Source organism: Nyctereutes procyonoides, unplaced genomic scaffold, assembly GCF_905146905.1.
Source record: "Nyctereutes procyonoides isolate TBG_1078 unplaced genomic scaffold, NYPRO_anot_genome, whole genome shotgun sequence".
Lineage (NCBI taxonomy): Eukaryota > Metazoa > Chordata > Mammalia > Carnivora > Canidae > Nyctereutes > Nyctereutes procyonoides.
Window position 1 is genome coordinate 6,049,667 of NW_026575122.1, and position 23,757 is coordinate 6,073,423.

The 23,757-nt window shown below is 32.6% G+C and overlaps 1 protein-coding gene across 3 annotated transcripts in view; it reads left to right on the top strand.

Moving 5' to 3' along the window:
- The window catches only part of FSTL5 (follistatin like 5), a 635,479-nt gene that overhangs the window by 481,219 nt on the left and 130,503 nt on the right, over positions 1-23,757 (top strand). For all 3 annotated transcript variants that reach the window (XM_055336519.1, XM_055336520.1, XM_055336521.1), the window contains exon 8: positions 21,715-21,876. In XM_055336519.1, coding sequence (XP_055192494.1) covers positions 21,715-21,876 — 162 coding nt within the window. The remainder of the gene's footprint in view (positions 1-21,714; positions 21,877-23,757) is intronic.

The following is a 23,757-nucleotide window of genomic DNA, read 5'->3' on the forward strand; positions in this document are numbered from 1 at the left end:
TAACTTCATACATCCTAACCTACTATTTACAGTGGTTTTTTTTTTTTCCCCCTAGTATTTACCATCCTTGAAATAAGGATACATTCCACAATCCAGGGTTGTAATAAGCAATATGTTTATTAAGCCAAAAGCAATTTTTTCTTTGTTATTGATATATAAATAATAGCATCTTAGACTTCGTTAAGTAAGTTGAATTACTTATTTCATATGTTTATAGTTTATTTTTGGTCTTCCTTCACTGGAGAAAATTCTCTCTCTCTCTCTCTCTCTCTCTCTCTCTCTCCCTTTCTGTCTGTCTCTCTGCATTTTCCCTGAACAGTGCCATTTACTGGATAAATACATATTAATGGATAAATAAATGTTCCTCATTGGTTCCAGTTTAGGATCCCCTTGAGGAATCATTCTAGTCTGCTTTCTGAGATTTTTCCATTTTCCTCAGCTGTCAGATTGCAGGAAATTACTTATGATTTTATTAAATAGACAACTAAAACATTTCCTTGGTTTTCAATGATACCCTATTTAGAACTGCCTCTCATGGCACGTGTGCCTGCGTGCCTGTGCGTGTGTGTGGGGGGGTGTATATGTGGGTGCGTGTGTGTGCAGGACATCAAGATCTAATTTTCCCTTTTCATATCAGGCTGCTCTGTCCTCTAAGATGTCGTCCTAAGTAAGTCTCTCTTTTCCAGTTTAATCAGTCCTTCTTCCTTTCTTTTGTTTTCATTTTCTACTACTCATGTCCGTATAGAAAATTAAAGTATATTTTTAAATTACTTCAGTTCCTCCTTGACTTCCTGAGCAAACCTAATTCTTGGAGACAGTGGGGGTATGGAGGTTTAATTGCCATTTTAGGTTTTTAGTTGGCAGTGCTTCCACTGGCAGTTGCTTCTCTATCCAACCCTTGAGATTTATTTCTCTAGAACAAAGATAAGATGCTTTTTTATTTTGCCTTTGTCTATTAATAAAATGTGTGCTCTTTCTTTGGCTCAGGACTCATTGTAGATCTCTGCAATCTAAAGCCACAATCAGAGTTTATATAAAAACGGAAACCAGAATACTTGTTACCACTAGCAGTGGGCTGGTGTTTAAGTCTTTGAAAAAGCTCTCCTTTACTGAAGTCATCCCTGCAAGATTCCTCGTTTGTAACAAAAAGGTAGTTAATGGGATTTGGGTAGTCAGTTTAGCGTTGCCTAGCTAGGTGGGCCACTAATCATATAGAGGAGTAACCTGTACTTAGTGCTTTGTAGCACTAATGGAAATTAGCCGCCTGTGCATCAGGGGGGAAAAACACAGAAACACTTCCTACAGACACGGTTGAGAAACACAGAGAAAGCCACTTACTGATACATATAAAAAGGACTTACCTTTACTTCGGCCTTGATTTAAATACCAGACCAAAGTGCACCTGGGTAATTCAGAATTGAATTATGACAGCCTCTACACAGGGTGACCTGCTTCTTAAGGTCTGTATTTGTTAGACACAGTTCCGCCTGCATAAACACAGCTATTCACTTATGGGGAAAAAAAGTCACCCAATGGGACCAAATCTAATTAGCCTGTGTTTATTAAAGCTTAAGGCCTAAAGCCACTCGCTAAGGCTGCAGCATATAGAAACCTGCTTTCCTACTCTCCCTCTCTCTATAAAACCACCCTCAAAGCATGTGCTATCAGAGCGAAGTCACCTCCTGGAGCCATTTCAAAAGCTACGATTCCTCCTACTGTTATGATGTCAACCGAACTTTCTGTACATTTGTCAGGGTTTCCCAAAGCATCAGATGTTGGGCGTTTGGGGGCTGGGTAAATAACACCAGTTTCTTCTCCTCGCGATCTGATCTTCTGAAGCAATTCAGGGAAAGATAGTGAGTTATGTCAAGGACAGGAGGTCATCTGCATTGTGCAAAAGCTGCTCGGCGGATGTGGGTGAGATCTAAGACAGTTGTTTAGTTTCCATACTTTAACGTGTCCAGTAACTCATGAGCATTGCTATGGACCTCGGCACATGGAAACAAAGTCCACCCCTGACCTTCCCCAGAGCAGAACAACACACATCCTCTTTACAGACAGATCCAAAGTAGGAGAAGAAAGAACTGAGTAAGCTCAGTCCTTCTCAAAGCTTGCCATCCCTTCCCCCACTTGTGGACTCACTGATGTCTAGGGAGAGGTACAATCCTCTCCATGAATCAAAGAGTTCCTTGGGGTCTTTTGTTACCAGGAGCAAATCTCTCCAGTAGATGACTCATTCTCGGATACCATGGTTTTGTATTCACCCGTGATTGACTTAGACCTAAATTTATTCGGCCAGAATTCTTTTATGGTACAAGTGAATGTATTTATGGACTTTTATGGGTAAATGAATGTACTAAATCTTATTATCTTATTTTAAATATTAAAAAAAATTTCTTTATAAAATTATAATCTGATTATATCTCCACACACCATTAGATTAGCGTGACCTAGTTCACTGGGCTGGTTTACACCTGTCCGTAGAAGTGATAGTTCACAGATTATTTCTGTGTATACAAGTCCTAGGTAATGTTACAAAACACTCATGAGGTGGCCGGCACTTAAAGAACAGTATAATGACTAATTAATGTAATGACACTTGTATAACAAGAGAGTCGAAAGAAGGTTAATGTGATAATGAGGCTTATTTGATCTTAAAGATTTAGCATGAAGGAACTCTCCAGATAGCTTAATTAGATTTTAAGCACCTTTTACAATTTGCATGTGTACTTGTTAATCCATATGTTCTAAAAATAAATTTTACTTCATTTAAATTAATGAATTGTCTAATCTTTTCCCTTGTGCTGTTTTACTGTTATTGGTGATGGTGTTTCTCTCAATTTTTCATTTGATATCTATTATTTACGATTTTTTCTTTCATATTATGCTTAAATCGTAGTTCAATTCAAAATAGTAAGACGTTTTAAATTACGAAACAATAGCTTAGTATAATGCAGGCAGTTACGACAAGTCATGATTGGAACCATTTAACTCCTTTTTATGTCACTTAGTACACTGTATTACGCCATCCAGTATATGAGTAAATGTGATTTCATTATTTGATACGTGTGTCATTTTTAAACTTGTCCAAATGGAAAGAACATTTTAGAAATTAATTTAACAATAAAACAGGACATCGTTTGTAGCAGTAATTCAGTAAATTGTATACTGCTTTCTGGTGCCTTGGGAAAGTATAGAATTACATTTTCACATTTCATATTTAGGCTTTCATGAGTTCTCCAAATTAATACCTCTTTATGCTTTTCTTATGAGTGATTGCTATAATTCGTTTACACAATTTTTACTACGCAGTTCATGTTTCTTTCTCAATGCAGTTTGCTCTTGTACCACATTACTTCTTGAAGTCATTAGGGCATGAGTATAAGTATGGATGGGCCTCCTATTTCCTTTTTCTCTTTTTTAAGATTTTATTTATTTATTCATGAGAGACATAGAGAGAGAGAGACAGAGACACAGACAAAGGGAGAAGTAAGCTCCTCACAGGGAGCCCCATGTGGACCTAGATCCCGGAACCCGGATCACACCCTGAGCCAAAGGCAGATGCTCAACCACTGAGCCACCCAGGCATCCCAGTCCTCCCTTTTTCTCTGACCAAGGTCAGATCCATTTTCTAAGGCTCGATTCATGTTCCATGTTTTACACGCAGGTATCCATGAGCATTGCAGTTCATAGTAATCTCTTCCACCTTAGACACCCTGCGTTGCTACATATACAGTATTCTTTTCATTGGAAGCTATTAAGTTGATTTTCAGAGCATCTTTCTTTAGGGTTTTAATGTACATGGAGCTTTGCAATTAGATATCCAAAGAATGAGGGTCATGTTTCATAAATACTTGGCGTTCTCTATAGGCTTAATTTTTTACTTTGCAGATAGCACATAGTAAATAGATTTATGTTGATCTATTTTGCTTGTTGAACTGGAAACTTTTTTTTTTTTTAATTTCCTAAAAAATAACCAACTAAATTGCTCTGGACTGATGAGAATTGGCCGTTCTGCATGTAACAATGGTATTTGTGTCTTGGTACACAGTTGACCTTTGAGCAATGTGCAGGTTAGTGGTGTCAACCCCCTCACAGTTGAAAATATACGCATGACTTTTGACTCTCCAAAAACTTAACTACCAATAGACTACTATTGATTGGAAGCCTTATCGATAACATAAACCATTAATTAACACATCTTTTGTATATTATATGTATTATGTAGTGCATTCTCAGAATAAAGTAAGCCACAGAAAAGAAAATTTAATGAAGAAAACCATAAGGAAGAGAAAATACTTTTACAGTCCTGTATTTAGCAGAAAACAGATTTGCATATAAGTGGACCCTTGCAATTCAAACCTGTGATGTTCAAAGGTCAGCTGCAGAGTACTCTTCTAATGATGAAACCAGTGCTCCGATTAAACTCACAGTAGATAAGGTCATTAATTAAACTTGGCGGCATAAGCAAGGACATAGCTCCTTCCCATATAGCCTTTTTGAAATTTGAGGTGTCAGATGAATTCAAAAATGTGTATAAAATGCAAAGAAGAACTTTTCCAAAGTGGGCCATAGACACATCCTAGACTGAGTACATTTTCTCCTTAGTAGGAGGATTACCACTCATGTAGATTCATAATTTTAGGTGAGAGTCAAAGAGAAAGTTGTGGACATGCAATAGCATTTTTCCTGAGAAATCTACATCTGTATTGATTGCAGTGTATTTACTGAGATTATATTAAGCACAAGGTAGTTTCAATTTAGTTGAGATGATGAGGCAAGCATGCTTCTAGAAGTTTAATGCCATATATAAAGACTCCATATTGAGCAAGTGATAAAAGATGTTGTTGTTACTGCTAGTTACGATGAATATGATGATAATGACAGACAAGATAAGCAAAAAGGAAATGAGAAGGGAGTATGTGTTGGAAGGTTCTGATTGATTTATTGTTCATAAGGCAGCCTGAGAAGTTCTCCTTTGGTTCTGGCTCCACATTCCCAGCTAACACAAATTAGTTTAAGTAAGCTTTGTCAGAGGTTAAGTAGGAGGACTGCAATACACTGGCATCTAGAATAGTGACTTGCGAGTAGGCTCCATGATAAAAAATACGAATAATTTTATCTGTCATATAGTTGCATAAGGGATTAACAGTAGAAAATAGATCATTTGTGACTATCAGAGGTGCTGTCACTATCAATAGATAATATATGCCATCAAATCCTAATATATGCCATCATATCACATTTCCTCTAAATCACTTTTTAAGAGCACTGATTATTTTAAAATAAAGCAAGTAATTATCAAGCAAAACACCCAATGATAGTACTACTCCTAACAAGTACGACAGTCCTTTTTCTCACAAATGCTAATTTAAGTCAGGATGTCTTACAAGTAAAGATTAAAAAATATTTCTTAGAAAGTATCTGGGAAATTTTATGGACGATAACGAGCATTTTGTAAGTGATTATCATGGCTTTAAAAACTGTTTGAATGTGAGTATTTTAAGCTAACACATCAACTCTGTCAAGGAAATAATAATTGTTTACTGAAAGTAAGCTTTTAGAAGGAAGAAAATGCATTATTTAATCAACTGATATATTTTAGCAAATATTTTAAGTCATAGTGTAGCAAAAAAATACGGTAAATAGTAGTGCCATCTATTGATAAAACTGAAAACTACAGTTTCTTTTTAAGGAAAACTGAGAATTTATAGGACTATATTTCCAAAAAAAATGATTCCTTATTGTTGTGATTACTTTATTATTGTATCGCATCAAGTACTAGACATGTTAAAAAATTTGCGTGAGTATATGTGTATATGTATATGTGTGTATATGTATGTATCTATGTATATATGTATATGTATATATGATTAATAATGTTATACTTCCCATAATAAATATTGGTTATTGATTTAAGTTTACTTAAGCTGTTGTCTGATTGAATAATAGCAAATTTAATCACTGAAGAAAATTAACTTTAATATTATATACTGTTTTCTGCAAAAAAATAAGCAATAAGTACTCATATAGTGAGTGATGAATCAGTGTTTTATTTATTCTATTTTAATATGCAGAAAAGACTTTAACACATAAAAAATTAATATTTACCTGTTAGCATGCTATTATGATTATTTTAATATTTCTTTTTAATTTTTGTTTGATTATATATAAAAAGACTTTAAAAAAATTCTTAGATTAGTTATTCTCAATAATTCTAAATTATACTCTCAATTTTTCCAATTGGCTACAGTACACCTGGTTAGAATATTCTATATCTTCTCTGGCCAAATTATCAAAGGTGATACTGAATAGTTTAGGAGAGTTAGATTTTTTAAAAATATATGCTAATTAAGGGACAATACTACAGAGTGGAAAGGCACAGAAAGCAGAAATCATTCATTCATTTAGAGTAGGTGCAACGTCCTACTCTCAATTTAAACATAATTTGGCCAAGATGTGGAGAATGGATTTGTACAGGAATGTAGGAAATAAGATCACTTAATAGATTTTACATTACAAAGGCTAGAAATAGTGGAGTTGCACAGTAAATTTACGGTAGGAAAGGGGAATAAATTGAGAGAAAATTAGGACTAAATATGTTGTGGTACATACTTATGTAGTGGATTGCTTGGGAATGTGAATAATTTAGAGGGACAAATCATTGTCTCCCATTTTTTAAATTTGGCTCTGTGGTGGCAACATTATTTGCAAATAAACATACAGGAAACATGCCATTTCTGAGTTGAACATCACATTAGCTTGAGAGGTAGCCACCTCTAGTTGTTGATGGCAGCAGCCGGCACTAGGAGTATGGGAACATACACATGCAAGCTCTCCCTCCTGCCGGGCACACGTCAGCAGAGAGATGTGTCAAGTGCACTATTAGGGAACCAAAGCTGTGAGAACGCAGAGTATGGAGAAGCTAGGAATGAAGGATTGCCCAGGAAAATTAGAATGGCATTATAATGGTTGCAATAGGATGAATCATTTTCTTTGAGCTACACAGGGTGGGCTTTTCTTCATTACTGAAATAAATCATGTTTTATTGAAAGTAGATCAGTAACATTTTCATTAAACTTTTTTATTTTGAGATAACTGTAGGTTCTTATGCAGTTTTAAGGAAATGATGCAAAAACATCCTTTAATCCCTTTCACCATTTTATCCCATTGGTAACATCTTGCAAAACTATAGTACAATGTAAGAGCCAGGATACTGGGACGCCTAGACAGCTCAGCAGTTGAGCATCTGCCTTCGGCTCAGGTCATGATCCTGGAGTCCGGGGATCGAGTCCCACATCGGGCTCCCTGCAGGGAGCCTGCTTCTTCCCCTGCATGTGTCTCTGCCTCTCTCTGTGTCTCTCATGAATAAATAAATAAAATCTTAAAAAAAAAAAAAAAGAACCAGTATATTGAAGTTGATAACATCAAAGACAAGAGCTCAATTCTATCACCCCAAGGATCCCTAAAGTTGCCCTTTTATAGCCATACCCACTTCTTTCTGTCCACACCCCCTCATTAACCACTGACATTCACAAATCTGTTCATCGTTTCTATAATTAATTATTTTGAGAGTGTTGTGTAAATGGAATAATAGAGTAGATAACCTTTGGGGATTGGACTTTTTTCCTCCATTGAGCACATTATCTGGAGATTCATCTATGCTGTTGTATCAATAGTTTATCCCTTTTTTTTTCAATAGTATTCCATGGTATGGATATAGTAGAGTTTGTTTGTTCATGTACCTATGGAAGGACATTTAGGCTGATTCGTTATTTTCTATTACAAACAGCACTGCAAAAAGTATTCATGTGGAGGTTTTTATATGAAATCAAATTTTCATGTCCCTGGGATAAATACTCAGGAATTTAATTGCTAAGTCAAATGGTAGTTTCATGTTTAGATTTGTGTGTGTGTGTGTGTGTGTGTGACTGATAGAGTGCTTGTACCATTGTACATTATCACCAGCAGTGTACGAGTGATTCAGTTTCTTTGCAACATGGCCAACACTTGGCATTATGACTGGTGTTATTTCAGTCATTCTGATATGTGTGGTGAAATCTTATTGTCATGTTAATTTGCATTTATGTGATAGTTAATGAAGCCAAACATCTTTTCATGTGGTTACTTGCCATCTGTATATGATCTCCAATAATATGTCCTCTTATATCACTTAGCAATTTTCTAATTGAATTACTTTTTTTACTGTTGAGTTTTAATAGTTCTTTACATATTCTTTTGTTTTGATAGTTCTTTAGATATTCTTTTGTTGTTCTTTTATCTGGTTTAGAAATATTTTGTCCCACTCTGTAGCTTGTATTTAATCCATTTCAGAGGCCTTTTTTCTAGAACAAAAATTTTGAATTTTGATGAGGTCCATTTACCTTTTTTTTTTCTTTTTAATGAATACTGTTTTTAAAGTCAAATCTAAGAATTCTTTGCTCATTCCTAAATAGTGAAGAATTTTTCCTATGTATTTTCCTAAAAGTTTTATAGTTCTGTATCCTGCAGTTTAAATTTTTAGTTAATTTTTTGTATAAAGTGTGAGATTGAGTCAATGATAATGCCATGACAGAAAGATAATACATGAACACTAATAAAAGAGAAAATAAAAGCCTCCAACTATGGATATGACTTTATAATTAGCAGGCAATGGGAGGGGTGACCCAAGTCTGAGTAATTACAAATTGGACCATGTCTGCTATAGTCAGGTATCTGCTTCTTCCTCAGACAACTTATAGATCTCTAAATTCTAATCCCTAAATAAGCCCCCAAAATAAAAGGATTCCTCTTTCCATCATGTGTTTGAGTACGCATTTTTGCTGGTCCTGTTTTCGTTTTTCCAGGTTTGAGAGTGAACGTGAGGAGTAAAAAGAAGCAAAGGAACAAAAAATTCTAAAACTCTATTTTAGATAGAGGTGATCTTACATCCTGAGTTAGGAGTAGCTATTATTTAATTCTTAGATATAACTTGACAAAAGAGATTTTCGTATGACAGTTAAAGATGGAGATTTCACAAGAGATTGAAGAAGAAGGAATACGAAGGGAGTTTGTTGGTGCAATATAGGTAAGAGGAAGTCCGAAAAAAAAAAGGAAATAGCAATAATGTATGATACAAGTATAAAATTAAATGAAAAATTAAAAGAAATATTATGTGCATGACAATAGATATATGTGGTTTGAACTTCTACTTCAAAATGAATGTTTAGGAATAAAAATTCAGCTATGTGATACTTGCACCTAAAAAGTTAGTTGTTATGTGATAGAAACACCTAAAAAGAAATGAAAACATATTGATGATAAAGTGATTGATCAGTTGTGTAGAAAATAAATTAAATGAAATCAATAGTAAATTAAATCTATAGTAAATGAAAACAAATTATTTTAAAACTTTATTTCTGCAAAGCCAATCAACAAGTGTTGGAGGCAAAAAGTGTAAAAGTCATCCTTGCATATTTGGGAAGAGCAAGCACTTAGTTTGAGAAAACAAGGACTTAAAATAGTTGAATCAAAGGCAGTACCCTGCTACTTGTATTTTAAAACAATGGTGATGTTTATTCTTAAACAACATTCCTTTCTTTCCTAAAAGCCACGATATGATACGGTACGCAATAGCTCACTTGAAAGTGCTAGAATCAGAAGGTAAAGAACGCCATGTGCCATCACACAATTCCTACTATACAAGGCCTTTTCGGCGCTTGATAAACCAAGCATCCGTGTAGCCTTACATTCAATAGAAGCATCTCTTATACCCTGGGTTTTAAGATCCTTGCCCCTCCAGTTCCAATGTCATCACATCTGACTCCATCGTTGTAAATATTTTCAGCCTTTCGCCAGATTTGCATGATGTTATCCTCAGACACCGAGCAAATGACCCACGGCTCATTGGGGTTCCAACTAAAATCTGGTATCTTGGTGGTGTGTCCTCCATGAATAAACAGGAGTTCTGGAGGCCCAGAACTTTTACGGAAGTGTTAGTTAGGCTTAAACACATTGGCTCGAATAAAAAAAAATATTTCCCCATAGTAAAAACATTTGAACGTACAAGAATCAAAAGCTTTTATGTACCTAATATATATATATTAAAATTGCATCAAGGAGAATATAAGAATCAAAGGATTTTTTGATAAAGGTATAATAATAGTGAGGATTTTAATGTACAGTTAAAAAATTAACAGATTAATGAACAAAACCTAAGCAAAAGTAAAGAAGATTGTAGTAACTCAATGACTGTGTTTGATATATATGTTGTGTTTAGATTATAGGTAGACGGATGGCTGTAACATTAGTGCTGTCATATATATGTTTTTTTCTCATGTATATCCATATCACATATATATAAAATGCTGAAAAATAGCTGAAATGTAACTGATAAAATTAGTATACCCTAGGGGTACTTGGGTGGCTCAGTCGGTTAAGTATCCGCCTTCAGCTCAGGTCATAATGTCCGGGTTCTGGGATCCAGCCCTGTGTGGAGCTTCCAGCCTCTGTGGGGAGTGTCTGTTTCTCCGTCTGCCTTTGCTCCCTACTCCCTATTTGTGTGTGCTTGTGTGCTCACAGGGACTCTGTGCCTCAAATAAATAAAATCTTAAAAAAAAATAGTATACCATAATATACTAAATTAGATATGAAAAGAATAAGCCTATACCTTACAATGCTTATTTTTAAAATGCTAACTAATATAATGGATGTTTCCTGTAAAAGAGAAATAAGCCAGGGTTATCCTTTTTTTTCAGGGGTACCACCTATTATCCATCTCCACTATCACTCAATTGTTTTGGAGTTTAAGCATATACATATTAGAAGATAGACAACTTTTTAATATATATTTGCAGACGATAGGATGGCTTAACTCTGAAACCCAAGAGATCGAAATCTAAAAGCTTTTTTACTAAAAGAAAATTAGGGCTCATAGGCACTTAGCAACTTATAATCTATATAAACACATTTTCCATTAACAGAAAAAAAAGAAAATGTTAAAAAAAGTTAGTAGAAAAAAATTCAGATTCTAACTAAAGGACTTCAAAAATAATGTAAATAAATGGAACAATATACCATATTCTTATATTGGGAGATATCATGTATTAAAATAACTGCATGGGAAAAAGGTAATAATAAAATAATTCCACAGCTTTTTAAATTATAGATTTAATACAATTTCAACCAGAATTCCAAAAATCTGTTTTTACCTTTCTTCTTCCCTTCCTCCCTACATTTCTTTTTTTTCTTCTCCCCTTACTTCTTTTCCCCCTCTCTGCTGCTACTTCTTCTAATAAAAGAGTAAATGTAGGAAAAAAAAAACCTGATGAAATTACCAGTAGTGTGAATGAATTTGTTGTAAGGGATATCAAAACTTAATTTAAATCAACAAAAAAATTAAAAAAAATAAATCGACATTAACTAAAGAATATAGTACAGATTCATGAGGTGGTTAAAATACAGAAAAGAGCAGTAATATGTAAAATCATTTTATTTATTTATTTATTTATTTATTTATTTATTTATTTATTTATTTATTTTTTAAGATTTGATTTATTCATTCATGAGAGACAGAGAGAGGCAGAGACACAGGCAGAGGGAGAAGCAGGCTCCATGCCGGGAGCCTGATGTGGAACTCAATCCCGGGTCTCCAGGATCGCACCCTGGGCAGAAGGCAGGCGCTAAACCTCTGAGCCACCCAGGAGTCCCTGTAAAATCATTTTAAACATGAAAATATATGTGCATATATGTGATATGTAAAATAAAAATAAAATATACAATGAAAAAATATATATAGTGATTGAAAAATTATTATACACGGTGTGATGAAGAAAGGATATACAATTATTGAAAATATATTGCTTCATTCTTGAATGACATATTAAAATAATCAATGCCACTGAAAGAAAATTAGGGTTTCTCATACATTATGTAAGCATTTTTAACATTTACCCACAAGTTGGAGCATAAACTACATTATAATCTAATTAGAAATATAATTGTGTTAAAAAGAAAAATAAATTTAGGCTGTTAATTGTTAAGGAAAATATTTATTTAACTGAAGGTGTCAGTGTATGGGTGTTTTTCTTTAGCAAGACAAGAAATCCAATAGTAATGAAAGAGTTGTTTCATGGGTCACCATAAATAAAAATATCCCATATTTAGTCATTCAAAATACACTGGATGAAACATTTACAGCACAAATAAGAACTAAAGGATTGTTGTACATTTCTCTAGTAGAATAAATATCCCTATATAATCACAAGAAAAAATGGGTAAAAGCTATGAACAGGCCATTCATAAAAGGAATCAAAATGACTAATGAGTATAGGAAAACATATTCAAGTAGCAAACAATGAAATCTGATTTATTTAAAATGAGGAACCATTTACCAAATTTAAACAAATTAAGAACATCCATTTCAGATGAATTTCTGGAAAATGCACCCTCCCCTACTGTGGTTAGTTTTGAGAGAAGGGATTTCTATAAAATATTAACATAGTAATTTAACATTCGATTTTAAATACATGTACTTTTCAATTTAGCAATTCTTTGATTCAGCTTATCTGGAAAATCAAAAGCAATAGTAGTATGTTGGTACAAGAATGATTTTTATGCACACTTATGTATAATAGTATGAAACTGTGACCCATGCCATCATTAAAATTGAAGAAATTATCATGTACTCTTAACTGCAAAAATTATTAATCTATTAAAAACAATAAACCCATTTACATATATTGTCCTCAAATATGTCTAAAATATCTAAAATTAAAAAATAAATACAAAGTAATATATAGAGAATAAATTCACATTTGAGAAACAAATGTGTGCATATATGCTGTATAAGGATAGAGGTGAAACTTAAAGCACATTGAAAGATTAAAACTGGATATTTCAAAACTCTGTGGTGAGAGAGGTGATTAATATTTTATCCGCCTCCTCTGTATAATGTATTGTTAATAATCAATATGCAGTATATTCAGAAATAAAAAAAACAAGAAATTAAAGAGAAATAAATTAGAGCCAACTTGAATGAGTAATATCTATTTTGCAACATTTTAAATGTCTTTTTTATATGCATGATCTCTTTTTTCCCCAAAATCCTTGAGGCAATTATTATTAATATGCTAATTTTGTAATTGAAAAAAAAAACAAGACTCAGTTTAAGAAGTTTCCAGCTACAGGTGGCTGTACATGCAGAACATGGGCCTCAAGCTCTGATTGGTCTGGTTTCATGTGGTTCATGGATTTATATGAAGCAGGGGTAGATTCTGATAATGTCTGTAGATGATAAAATTACTAGGTTTCAGCTAGAGAGAAAAAAACAACAACCCATGTCACTGTCCATTAAGTGAGGGGATATTCTAAAAATTATCAAATGCATTAAGTCTAAAATAGCACATTTTTCCTTTGTTGAGATTTGAGACTTAGCTGCAGTTTTGTTTATAGTTTTGTAACACAGGTTTCTTTTGACAGTTATTGATTAAAATATATATAAAGTAATGCTTGCTTAAATAAAAGCTTACTTCCATTTGCAATGATGTGGATGGAACTAGAGGGTATAATGCTAAGCAAAATAAGTCAGTCAGAGAAAGACAGCCACCATATGCTTTCAGTCCTGTGTGGAATTTAAGAAACAACTGATGAACATAGGGGAAAGGGAGAAAAAACAAAATAGGATAAAAACAGAGAGGGAGACAAACCATAAGACATTCTTAACTATAGGGAACAACAGAGGGTTGCTGGAGGAGAGGCGGGTGGGGGGACTGGGTGATGGGCATTAAGGAGGGCACATGATGTAATGAGCATTGAGTGTTATGTGCAACTGGTGAATTGCTGAATTCTTTCCCAAAATTAATGATACACTATTAACTAACTTGAATTTAAATAAATAAAAACAAACACAACAACAAAAAACGAAGCTGACTGCTGCTTAATTCGAGTCCCTTTTTCAAATGAGCTGGTCTGTATGTTTTTAGTAAATTAATATTATGGTTTAGAATTATATGGCTAACTCTAATGACAGGTAGATTGCATCTATAATTCCTATCAGAAAGCTCATTTTGAAATCGGGACATTATAATCCTCAGTGTGTTAGCACTGGTATAACTGTAGATGAATTTAACCCTCGAAACCTACAGATTTTTTTTTTTTTGCTTTTGCATAAAGTAGTTTGCAATAAAAAAAATCCCTGAGGAAAATTATTTAATATTTGTAATTATCATCACTCAATTGAAAAGATTTTCATGAGGATTTGCATCAACAATATTATCATAAATTCATTTCTTGCTATCTGCAAGGCATTTTATATTTTAAAATGCCATCACACTGTTTCATCGTAACCTTTATTTTTCAAATGAAGAAAAAAGCACTGAAAGAGTGACAGTAAGTCTCCCCAAATCACTCAATTCCAAGTTGTGATGTGACCTCTGCCTCTTGAGTAATCCTGTCTGATACAAAGTGTTTTATATTTTATGGTCTTACAAGTCTTTCAAGTTTTTCCATTTCTTATACAAGTGGTGGAAAAAAGATAAGTCTAGCTAGAATAATAGCTTTAAGGAAAGTTATAATTTTTTTTGCCACACATTTTAATATTACATTGAAAGACATATGTTTTCTGTATCTTTTTAAGCTCTAACTAATGCAACTGTTTTTTCTTGCTCTCCAGTCACAAAAGCTGCCTTTTTACAGGGTAGGCATGTATTTATTCTTTATCTGGCCAATGGGGTACAAATATGATTGAGGAAGAGCTTAAAAGTTTCACTTGTTGCGTTAATTTTTTTTTTTTACAGGCAGTTTTGAATGAATCTGGTTATATATTGTATTTGGATAGGGTCCTTATTTACATCTTAAACACTAAGCAAGTTTGCAAAATGTTTATTGCTTCCATTTCCCCTTCTCTAGTCCTGGCAGATATAGCTGATCAAGTATGGCTTTTCTATCCTATTGAACCCATATGTGGGTTTAGGCCACTTCCAATTTGAATCTCTAAAAAGTCCATTTCTATTAGTCAGCTGGTATTGAGTAGTGAAATTACATACATTTGTCATTTGTCCTATTCAGTCTCAGTCACTCTGCATGTAATAGCAAAAATATGATTTCTGGAAAGCAAAGTGAGTGTGAGTTAAGACAACTAATATTTCAACTTGCTGTATATTGTTTCTTTTAATCTGTTTAATTCTAGGAAGGGTTTCAAACTTTATAAACGGGGGAACTTAGAGAAATTAGATATTTTATCCCTTAGAACATAGAGTATGTGTCAGAGATACCTTCGGATATTCGGGGGTATATGTGAAGGGGTTACTAGAATGTATCTACTGCACATTCCCTGCCTCAAATAATTAATGTGGGATCTCCTGAAAATTTGTTTAAATTAAATATATATTAAATGAAAGTAAACAAAGTCTAAAAAAAACCAGTATCCATCATGTGCCAGACATTAAATTATTTTTTTCATTAATTCTTTTTTCATGGATTGAGAAAAAGAATGTTCTCTCTTATTGCCTTGAATGCTTTGGCTATGTTTTGTGTCAGAGAGCATTTTTGTAAATGATGGCTTTTGACATTTTTTAAAATTGGGGATTAAAAGGACCACTAACTTTAAGGATTAGTAGAATGGATCTAAGTTCATTAAACTAGGATAGACTGCCATCCCTTTCAAAATAGCTTAAAAAGTTGTGATTTGTTAGACTACTGTAGGATAAATGGGAAGACCTAACAGAAAAATCACAAAAGTTTATGACCATAAGTATGTTGTTGTTAATTTATGTTTTGCCTCCAACATTTGTTGAATCCTCTACATTTTTATGAAGGCTGCAATAATGTGATCAGAGAGTTTTGTAATATTGACAAGAGGCAGTGTGAAAGTCATGAATATAAAAAGACTGCTTTGGGACAAAGTTAAAGAGAAATTGATGGCTTTAATAATGTCAGAGACAAAAGGCATTGGACAAGCTCAGTAGCATTTAAAATATTTATTAAACTCTGTCTGTAATTTTTCATAGGAAAGTTGCTTTAATGACAAAGGAAGTCGTAATGCAAACAGAACAATCCAGATGCCGCTGTGAGTCAGCACTGCTTCAGAGACATTTATATTCTTAGCCTCAAGCTTTCTAAGAACCTTTTCTAACAGTTGCAGCTGTGTGAATAATTTGTGGAAGAGCAGTGATAGAGTCCTTCAAAGAATACAAGATAATGGCATGGAGAAAAAGGGGAAAAAAAAAAATCCAATGTTTAGTTTACACACCAGTGACCTGACAATTCACCTTAAATTCATTATTGTTTTCAGTTAGATTGCAGTCATTGTATTGGGTCAGTGATCTCTGCTTCTTGACTCTAAAGTCAGACTTCCAAAGCACCCAGGTTATGCTGTTTTCATACTTTCTGAAACAATGCAGAGATTTCTAAAGAAAGATCACAGAATGAAAGTGAAAGGTTGAAAAGAGCAGGGCTTAGTATTATAGACATCCATTTTTTCATTAGATCCTTTCTCAACTAGATTAGAAAGATGATTAGATTCTATTAGATACTTTCTGATATCGAGAAAAACATTGATTTATTTTAATACAGTGAAGTTATTATAGAGCTTTAAGAAATATATCCACCAACTTTTACTAAGTTTTATATCTATTAATATTATTCAGCACTGTATGGTTTTGAGCTGATAAATCTTCACAACTGATTCCATGGCAGGAAGAGAGACCGAGCAAAATATAATTACACTATTTTTACTGTATTTTCTTTAGCCTATCTGCTTTTTTTATTCTACATTTAATTTTTAGTATCAAAACCTCGTTTTCATTTTAATTTCTATAGCTTGTTTAAAAGTATTCACCTTAGGTATGTATTCTTAGAGCAACTAGTCCCCCATATACGGTATCTGATTATGCTTTATGGTCTAAGAACCATTAGATAAACTAAATACAATTTTATTATATTAGTTCAATATAGTCATATGATAATTTTATCTTAACTGGCTCGTGGAAAGAAGTAGTTCAGTTTCTTTGAGAAGTTACTCGATTTGAGGTGAGTTATTAATTAATGCCTCTCCAAACTACTATAAATGCTTTGATAATATTTTGACCTTTACATTTTAAAATATAATTTTTCAAGGACTTCAAATATACCTTATATATAACTGCTAAACATCTAATTTTCAGACTTTACATTTAACTTACAAATAATCATATTCCAGTAGTTATTATATCTATGGGAACATTTATTTTATGATTGCTACCAGATAAGACAATTTAAGTCAAGAATGCATTTTTTTTAATGTTCATTCGGTTAATGTCAAAACCTGTACTCAATACTTATTCAACATGTCAATGCATAAAACAGAGCGTTTGAAAGATGAGGAGATAGTCATCTAGCACAATATGCTACCCTTAGAAGTTGCCCAATAAATATTTATAAATTATTTTCTTAAAATTCAGAAAGAACGGTGTATTTTATACATTTCTTAAATTTTATTTATGAATACAATGCATATATTTACATTCTTGTATATGCTCCCATCTTAAGAGACAGAAACTATATTTTCTAGAATGAAATTGATCAGTATGTAATAATCTCAACTACTTAACATGTTTATATACATGAGCACATAATATACTATTTAATATAGGTATCATTTGATTTTCTTAGATAATATCATATTAAATAAATTTCTTCCTGAGTAATTTTGGTGAGAATTTGAATATCATTAGGAAATTTTCACTGTATAGACATTTACTTTAAATATTACCTTTTGCTTAAAATATTGGGAGCCTTATTTAAAGATCTTCATGATAACACACAGATTGGTTTCTAAATCCAATGTGAAAACTCTTTGGTGGTCTTCATCAGTTTCTTTATTCATGCAATACCAACAGCAAGGAAAGACGAGTTCATAGAGTGCACTTCCTAACTAAAAATGACTGTAACAAATGGCTTGAAATGTTCTCTGGAGGATTATTGACTTTTTAATTCAGGCTACCATCAATCCTCATTTATATTTCATAATATGTATCCCGGGAAAAATAACCTACTTTTAAATGTGTAGTTTGTCACTGAGGTTAAATAGTCATTATGCCAATCACTTATCCTTCAATTCTGCGTAAATTAAAAGATATTTTTCAGACCATCACTTGATACCAGCATACTAGAGGAAAAGCATAATATATGATTATTTTTCTTCAAAATATAATAGTGTTTATTCGGGTATAAAAGTTCAATATGGCAAAAATTATTTTTCACTGTTTTTCTTTCAGTTCACTTGCAGATGTATCAATAAAGTAGAAACAACTAGGAATACAGGGAGATTGAATATCTTATTTGAAAAGTTGTCCTTTGAGGAATATCAATGACAGTATAAGTGACCCATATAATATCTACATTTTTAAATATGAATGATGTAGAATTTGTTATCACTGAGTTGACTGATGTGCTTCTTTCAAATTAATTTTTGATATATTCAGGTTGTCTCTCTCTCTCTCTCTCTTTTTTTTTTTTTTTTTTTTTTTGCTATTCCAAGAATGATGTAAGAAACATTGGTCCTTAACTTTGGCTATAAGTTTTGTGGCAAGATGCACTTTCTTCTATTAAATGTTTATTGAAAGAGTAGTTTTCCATTTTGGCACTCTATGTAAGTCTTTTTAAAAAGCTCATCTCCCAACTCCTGAATTGTTAAGAGATTAGAGATTAGGTCTGAGTATTTGAAAGAAGTCTCTTTACTCTAGATCTTATGGTAATGTGGTTTTGCTGGAAGTATATTATCATATCTCTAAAAAGTTATTTACTTGAACCTCCTCCAATATAATAAAATGGCACAAAAAAATACCCTGTGCTTTTAGATATATGCCAAAAGCCTAAATATGTGCTCTATGTTCCCAGGAAAGTATGTGCAAAATTTTATGAGAACTATTTTTGAAAGTATGTTTGATATTTCAAAATAAACCATTTGAGTACTCATAAGGGTTAAAAAAATCAGAGTGTGGTTTTACTCCCATGTTGCTGCCGGTGTTTGTGTGTATTGTGTTTGTTTTAAATTAAATTTAGGGGAGGGTGAAAGGATGCAGCAGAAATCTGGTGCTCAGAACTTTGGAAGTTTATTAGTTTTTCTGTTCCAGAAACCATTAAAGGCAATTCACAAAGTAAAGACATAGCTACAAATTGAAAGAATTACTGGGCATTTCTGAGGATTCCTTCCTTCCCATAGAGCTGGCATGAGTCTAGTGTATAGCCAAAATGATGGGGCCAATAGGATGATATCTGTAGTCCTGATTGTGGCTTCAACTCATCTCTTGATTTGATTTGCTTTTATAACTTCAGTAAATCTAGAAGGCTGATATTTATTCATCAGTTAGTCTAATTTGTATATACAATGGCTCCTCCAGTCACTAGGAAAAACAATGGTGAAACTAACTTTGTGCTAGAGTTGAGACCCTAAAGAGAGTCTCAGTGTGGACCTTACATCTTGGACAGGCATTCCACTGGGTGAAAATAGAAGAAATCAGGCAGTTCAAAGTATATTAGTTAACCAATGAGCAAGATGGTCCAGGTGAATATTTCTATCTATTGCCTTTTGCTAAGATAGCTCCTGCAGAGACTTCTTTCACTGAGAACCAGGGTATTTCTCCTTATTTACCAAGACATATTCTTACTAAGGCAAATGCAGGGTACATATGTTCTCATAGTCATTCTAAATAACAAATGATAAAGTGTGAGCATGAATAAAAGATATGTGTGGTAATTAGGCCTGTAATATGCCTTTTGTGGAACATTTCTTCATGTTCCACAGTACTTTTGTCGCTCAATTAGGTAAGGGGATATAATGACAAAATAATGCGAAACCACTTCTATCAAGAAACTTACTATATATATTAGCAAACAATAAACTATACTAAAACTTAGTGGCTGAAAACAACAAACGTTATCTTAGGAGATAATAACAGGAAAATAGAGATATGAGATAATAAGTAGAGAAATGAGACAGCCTAAGAATTTGAGAACAGCTTAGTCAGCTGGTCTTGGTATTAGATCTTTTCTGAGGTTGCAGTTTCCTTGGAAAATGTGGATTTAAGTACTTTGCCCGTTTTTTAATTGCTTTTTTCTATTAAATTGCATGAGTTCGTTGTATATTATTTTAGATACTAGCTACTTATCAAATATCTGGTTTATAAATAGTTTCTCCTGTTCTGTAGGTTTCCTTTTCATTATGTTGACCGTTTCCTTTGCTATGCAGAAGGGGTGGTTTGTCTTCTGTTGCTGAGTTTTAACAGTTCATTATATATTCTGGATACTAGTATGTTATCAGATATAATTTGTAAATATTGTCTTAGTTTGTGAGTTGTATTTACACTTCTTTGATGATATCCTTTGATGCACCCCAAATTTTAATTTTAATGAAGATCAATTTCTTGATTTTTTTTCTTTTGTGCTTGTTTTGGAGTTATATCTAGGAATCAATGGAAAAATACAAGGTCAGGAAAATTTACCCTTATGTTTTCTTCTAAGTGTTTCATTATTTTATTATGTTAGCTCCTACATTTAGGTCTTTAATATATTTGAGTTAATTTTTATATATGTTGTAAGGTAGGAGTTCAAATTCGCTTTTTTCCATATGGATATCCATTGTTTCAGCATCAATTTTTGAAAAAACTATTCCTTGGCATCTTTGTTGAAAATCAATTAACCATAAATTAATAGGTTTACTTCTGCTTTCTAAATCTATTCCATAGATTTACATTTTTTCCTTATGCCAATATCGCATTGTTTTGATTAGTGTACATATATACATGTGCATATATATTTTGATTACTATATAGGTGTGTATAAAACTATATATATATACTATACACATACATTGTAGTATATTTGGAAATTGAGAGTTATGAGACTTTTAGTTTTATTCTTTTTCAAGATTGTTTTGGCTATTTTGGCTGTTTGGGGGTCCCCTGTAATTCCATATAAATCTGAGGATTAGCTCTTCCATTTCTGCAAAAAGAAAAAAAAAATGCAGGTGGAATTGTGATAGGGATTACATTGTGTATCAAGACCAATTTTTTGGAGTATTGTCATCTTACTGACATTTCTTACCAATTCTTACTATCTTACTAATTATTTCAATTCATAAACATATGCCTTTTCATTTATTTAGTTTTTCTTTAAATTCTTTCAACTCATTTTGCAGTGTTCAGCATAAAAGTCTTTCATCGCCTTGGTGAAATTTATTTCTAAATATTTTATTTTTTTGGATGCTTCTGTAAATGTAATTGCTATCCTGTTTTTTTAAACATGCTAGGGTAAGGAAAAGATTTTCTCATTTATATTTTCATTTATTTATTTATATAACTGAATTTTTAAAGTCTTATTTAATTCCTTATATTTCTTTGTAATTGGAATTTTAATGTTCAAATTTTCTCACATTTGGTGAATAAGGAGGTGAATAAAGGTGAATAACCCCTTTAAGCTGACTTCTGTATTTCTTTGATGTTTCTATCATCCTTGAAAACTTCTTTTATTACCAAAACAGCATATCCCAGGCTCAGCTTGTATTTTTCCTGGCATAGTCTCAGAATAACTTTTATGTAAGGATGACTGGCATATTTTTGTAGATGATGAATTTGGAAACTAAGACTATAGAAATATTTATCATTAAAATATATAATCATTAATTTTCTCACATTGCAATTTTTGGGAAATCAAAGAATATGGCTTACTAATTCAAATTTTTCCCATTTCTTTTTGTAGTCCCTCCAGTAATCCGAGTGTATCCAGAGAGCCAGGCTCGAGAACCTGGGGTAACTGCAAGTCTCAGGTGCCATGCAGAAGGGATACCGAACCCTCAGCTTGGCTGGCTGAAGAATGGAATCGATATTACACCGAAGCTGTCCAAACAACTCACACTGCAAGGTGCTTTTTATTTGCATTTTTTCCCTTTAAATGACTATGTTGAAACTTCACACTAAAATTTATAACAGAGTTTACATGATTTGAAAAAAAAAAAAAAGAAAACTAGTTGATGGAAACAAAATGTCATGCATATGAAAAAATATATATAATTGTTCCTAAGACATTATATTTGAAATAAAGTACTTTAGTACTATTATTGCTTTACATAATAATCTTGTCATAATAATTCATTATGTCATTATTTTGATGATAAGTAAAATACTACATTATGTACCTTTAAAATACTTGTCCTATGAATTATAGCAGATGTGCTTGTGGCTCTCTTCATAGAATAGATTCTGAAGGGGCCATTTAAATGTTTAAATCGAACTTTAAAAATATATCATAGAGAGTGTCAATAGTACAGAAATTCTTTAGTGAATATTTTGTAGCATACCTTGCAAATGAAGAGACAAGAAAAAAGTTACTAAATACGTATCAGAGATTGAAAGTTATGAATGTTCTTACTGAATTTTAATATATAAAATATTCCATTTTAATAGTCTAAGTATAAATATAATTAATCAATTATTTTGCAGATTATAATAACAATGAACATGTGATAAGTAGGAAACAAAAATTTTTTTGTAATGTCAAGTAATCTAAATAATGCAAACCCGTTGTATCTATGATGATTATACTAGTAAGTTTAGAAATGTATAAATCTTATTTCCACCATCCAGATAGAATGTGACAAGTCATTTTACAGGAGTATCTGACGCATGACATTATATTCTTTATTGTATGCTTTAAATTCCTTCAGTTTATGCTAGAAGTGAATGTATTTTCACTTTTGCTTTATTTGTATAAACATAGACTTCACTTCTTATTCCACCTTAACAGTGAATGTTTCAATATACATTTTTAAATAAATCTTTTTGAAATATTTACTAATTTATTTTTGCAAGTGAAAAATGACATATGAAAGGAATTGTGACCTTTAAAACCTGAATCCTACAAATTTCTATATTAATAGAAGTAAACCCAACAAATTTACATGTTTACATCTACTGATTACATCTTTAGGATCTATAATCTTAGAAAAGGATTGATCTGATTAATAGAAATTACAGTGAAGAAAGTTCTATTTAGTTTCTGGTTTTGTTATCTCTTGGCCATTTAATAGCAGTAAACCATATTAAATGAACATATTATATCTTTACTTCTAGGAACATACAGGAAGGCACATTTAGGGGGTTGGATACGCTCCAGATTCAACAGTGAAACAGTGGGGGCCCTTGTAAGATAGTTATTATCATTTTTAAAAACAAGAGAAAATAGCTGAAGTTTTGAGAGAATGTGACAGATGAGAGGTGAGTAGGGAGCAGAAATCTAGGTGCATAGGTATGTGAAATTCCATATGGCTTTCTATATGGTTACATATCACAAAATACTACTGTTATTTAATTATCCATTCATTCAGCAAATACTTAGTTAGCATTTATATGTGAGGTCCCCATCTAGGCATGGATTGAATAACTGCGCCAGTGGATGGGACAATATGTTAATGAGAGGAAGTAAACACTTAGAAAAGCAGAGATGTTTAATTGGAAGGCAAACCAAGATAAATAACACAGGAGACTAAAAATCAGCAGCATGCAAGAGAACAAGGTGATCCTACAGAAGAAAAGAAAGCTAAGTATGGGAAGATTCAACAATATCAAAGTCATAGAAAGGTATAGGAAAGTCACTGAAATGTATTCATAGGTCTAGTGATTAGTTTGGCCTTTTGGCATTTAGAAAAATGATTTGTAGCCATCAGGCCTCCATGGGTTTAGAAATGAGAAGGAGGCAAGAAAATATAAAAAACCTCTCCAGATTTTGAAAGGAGGACCGAGGAAA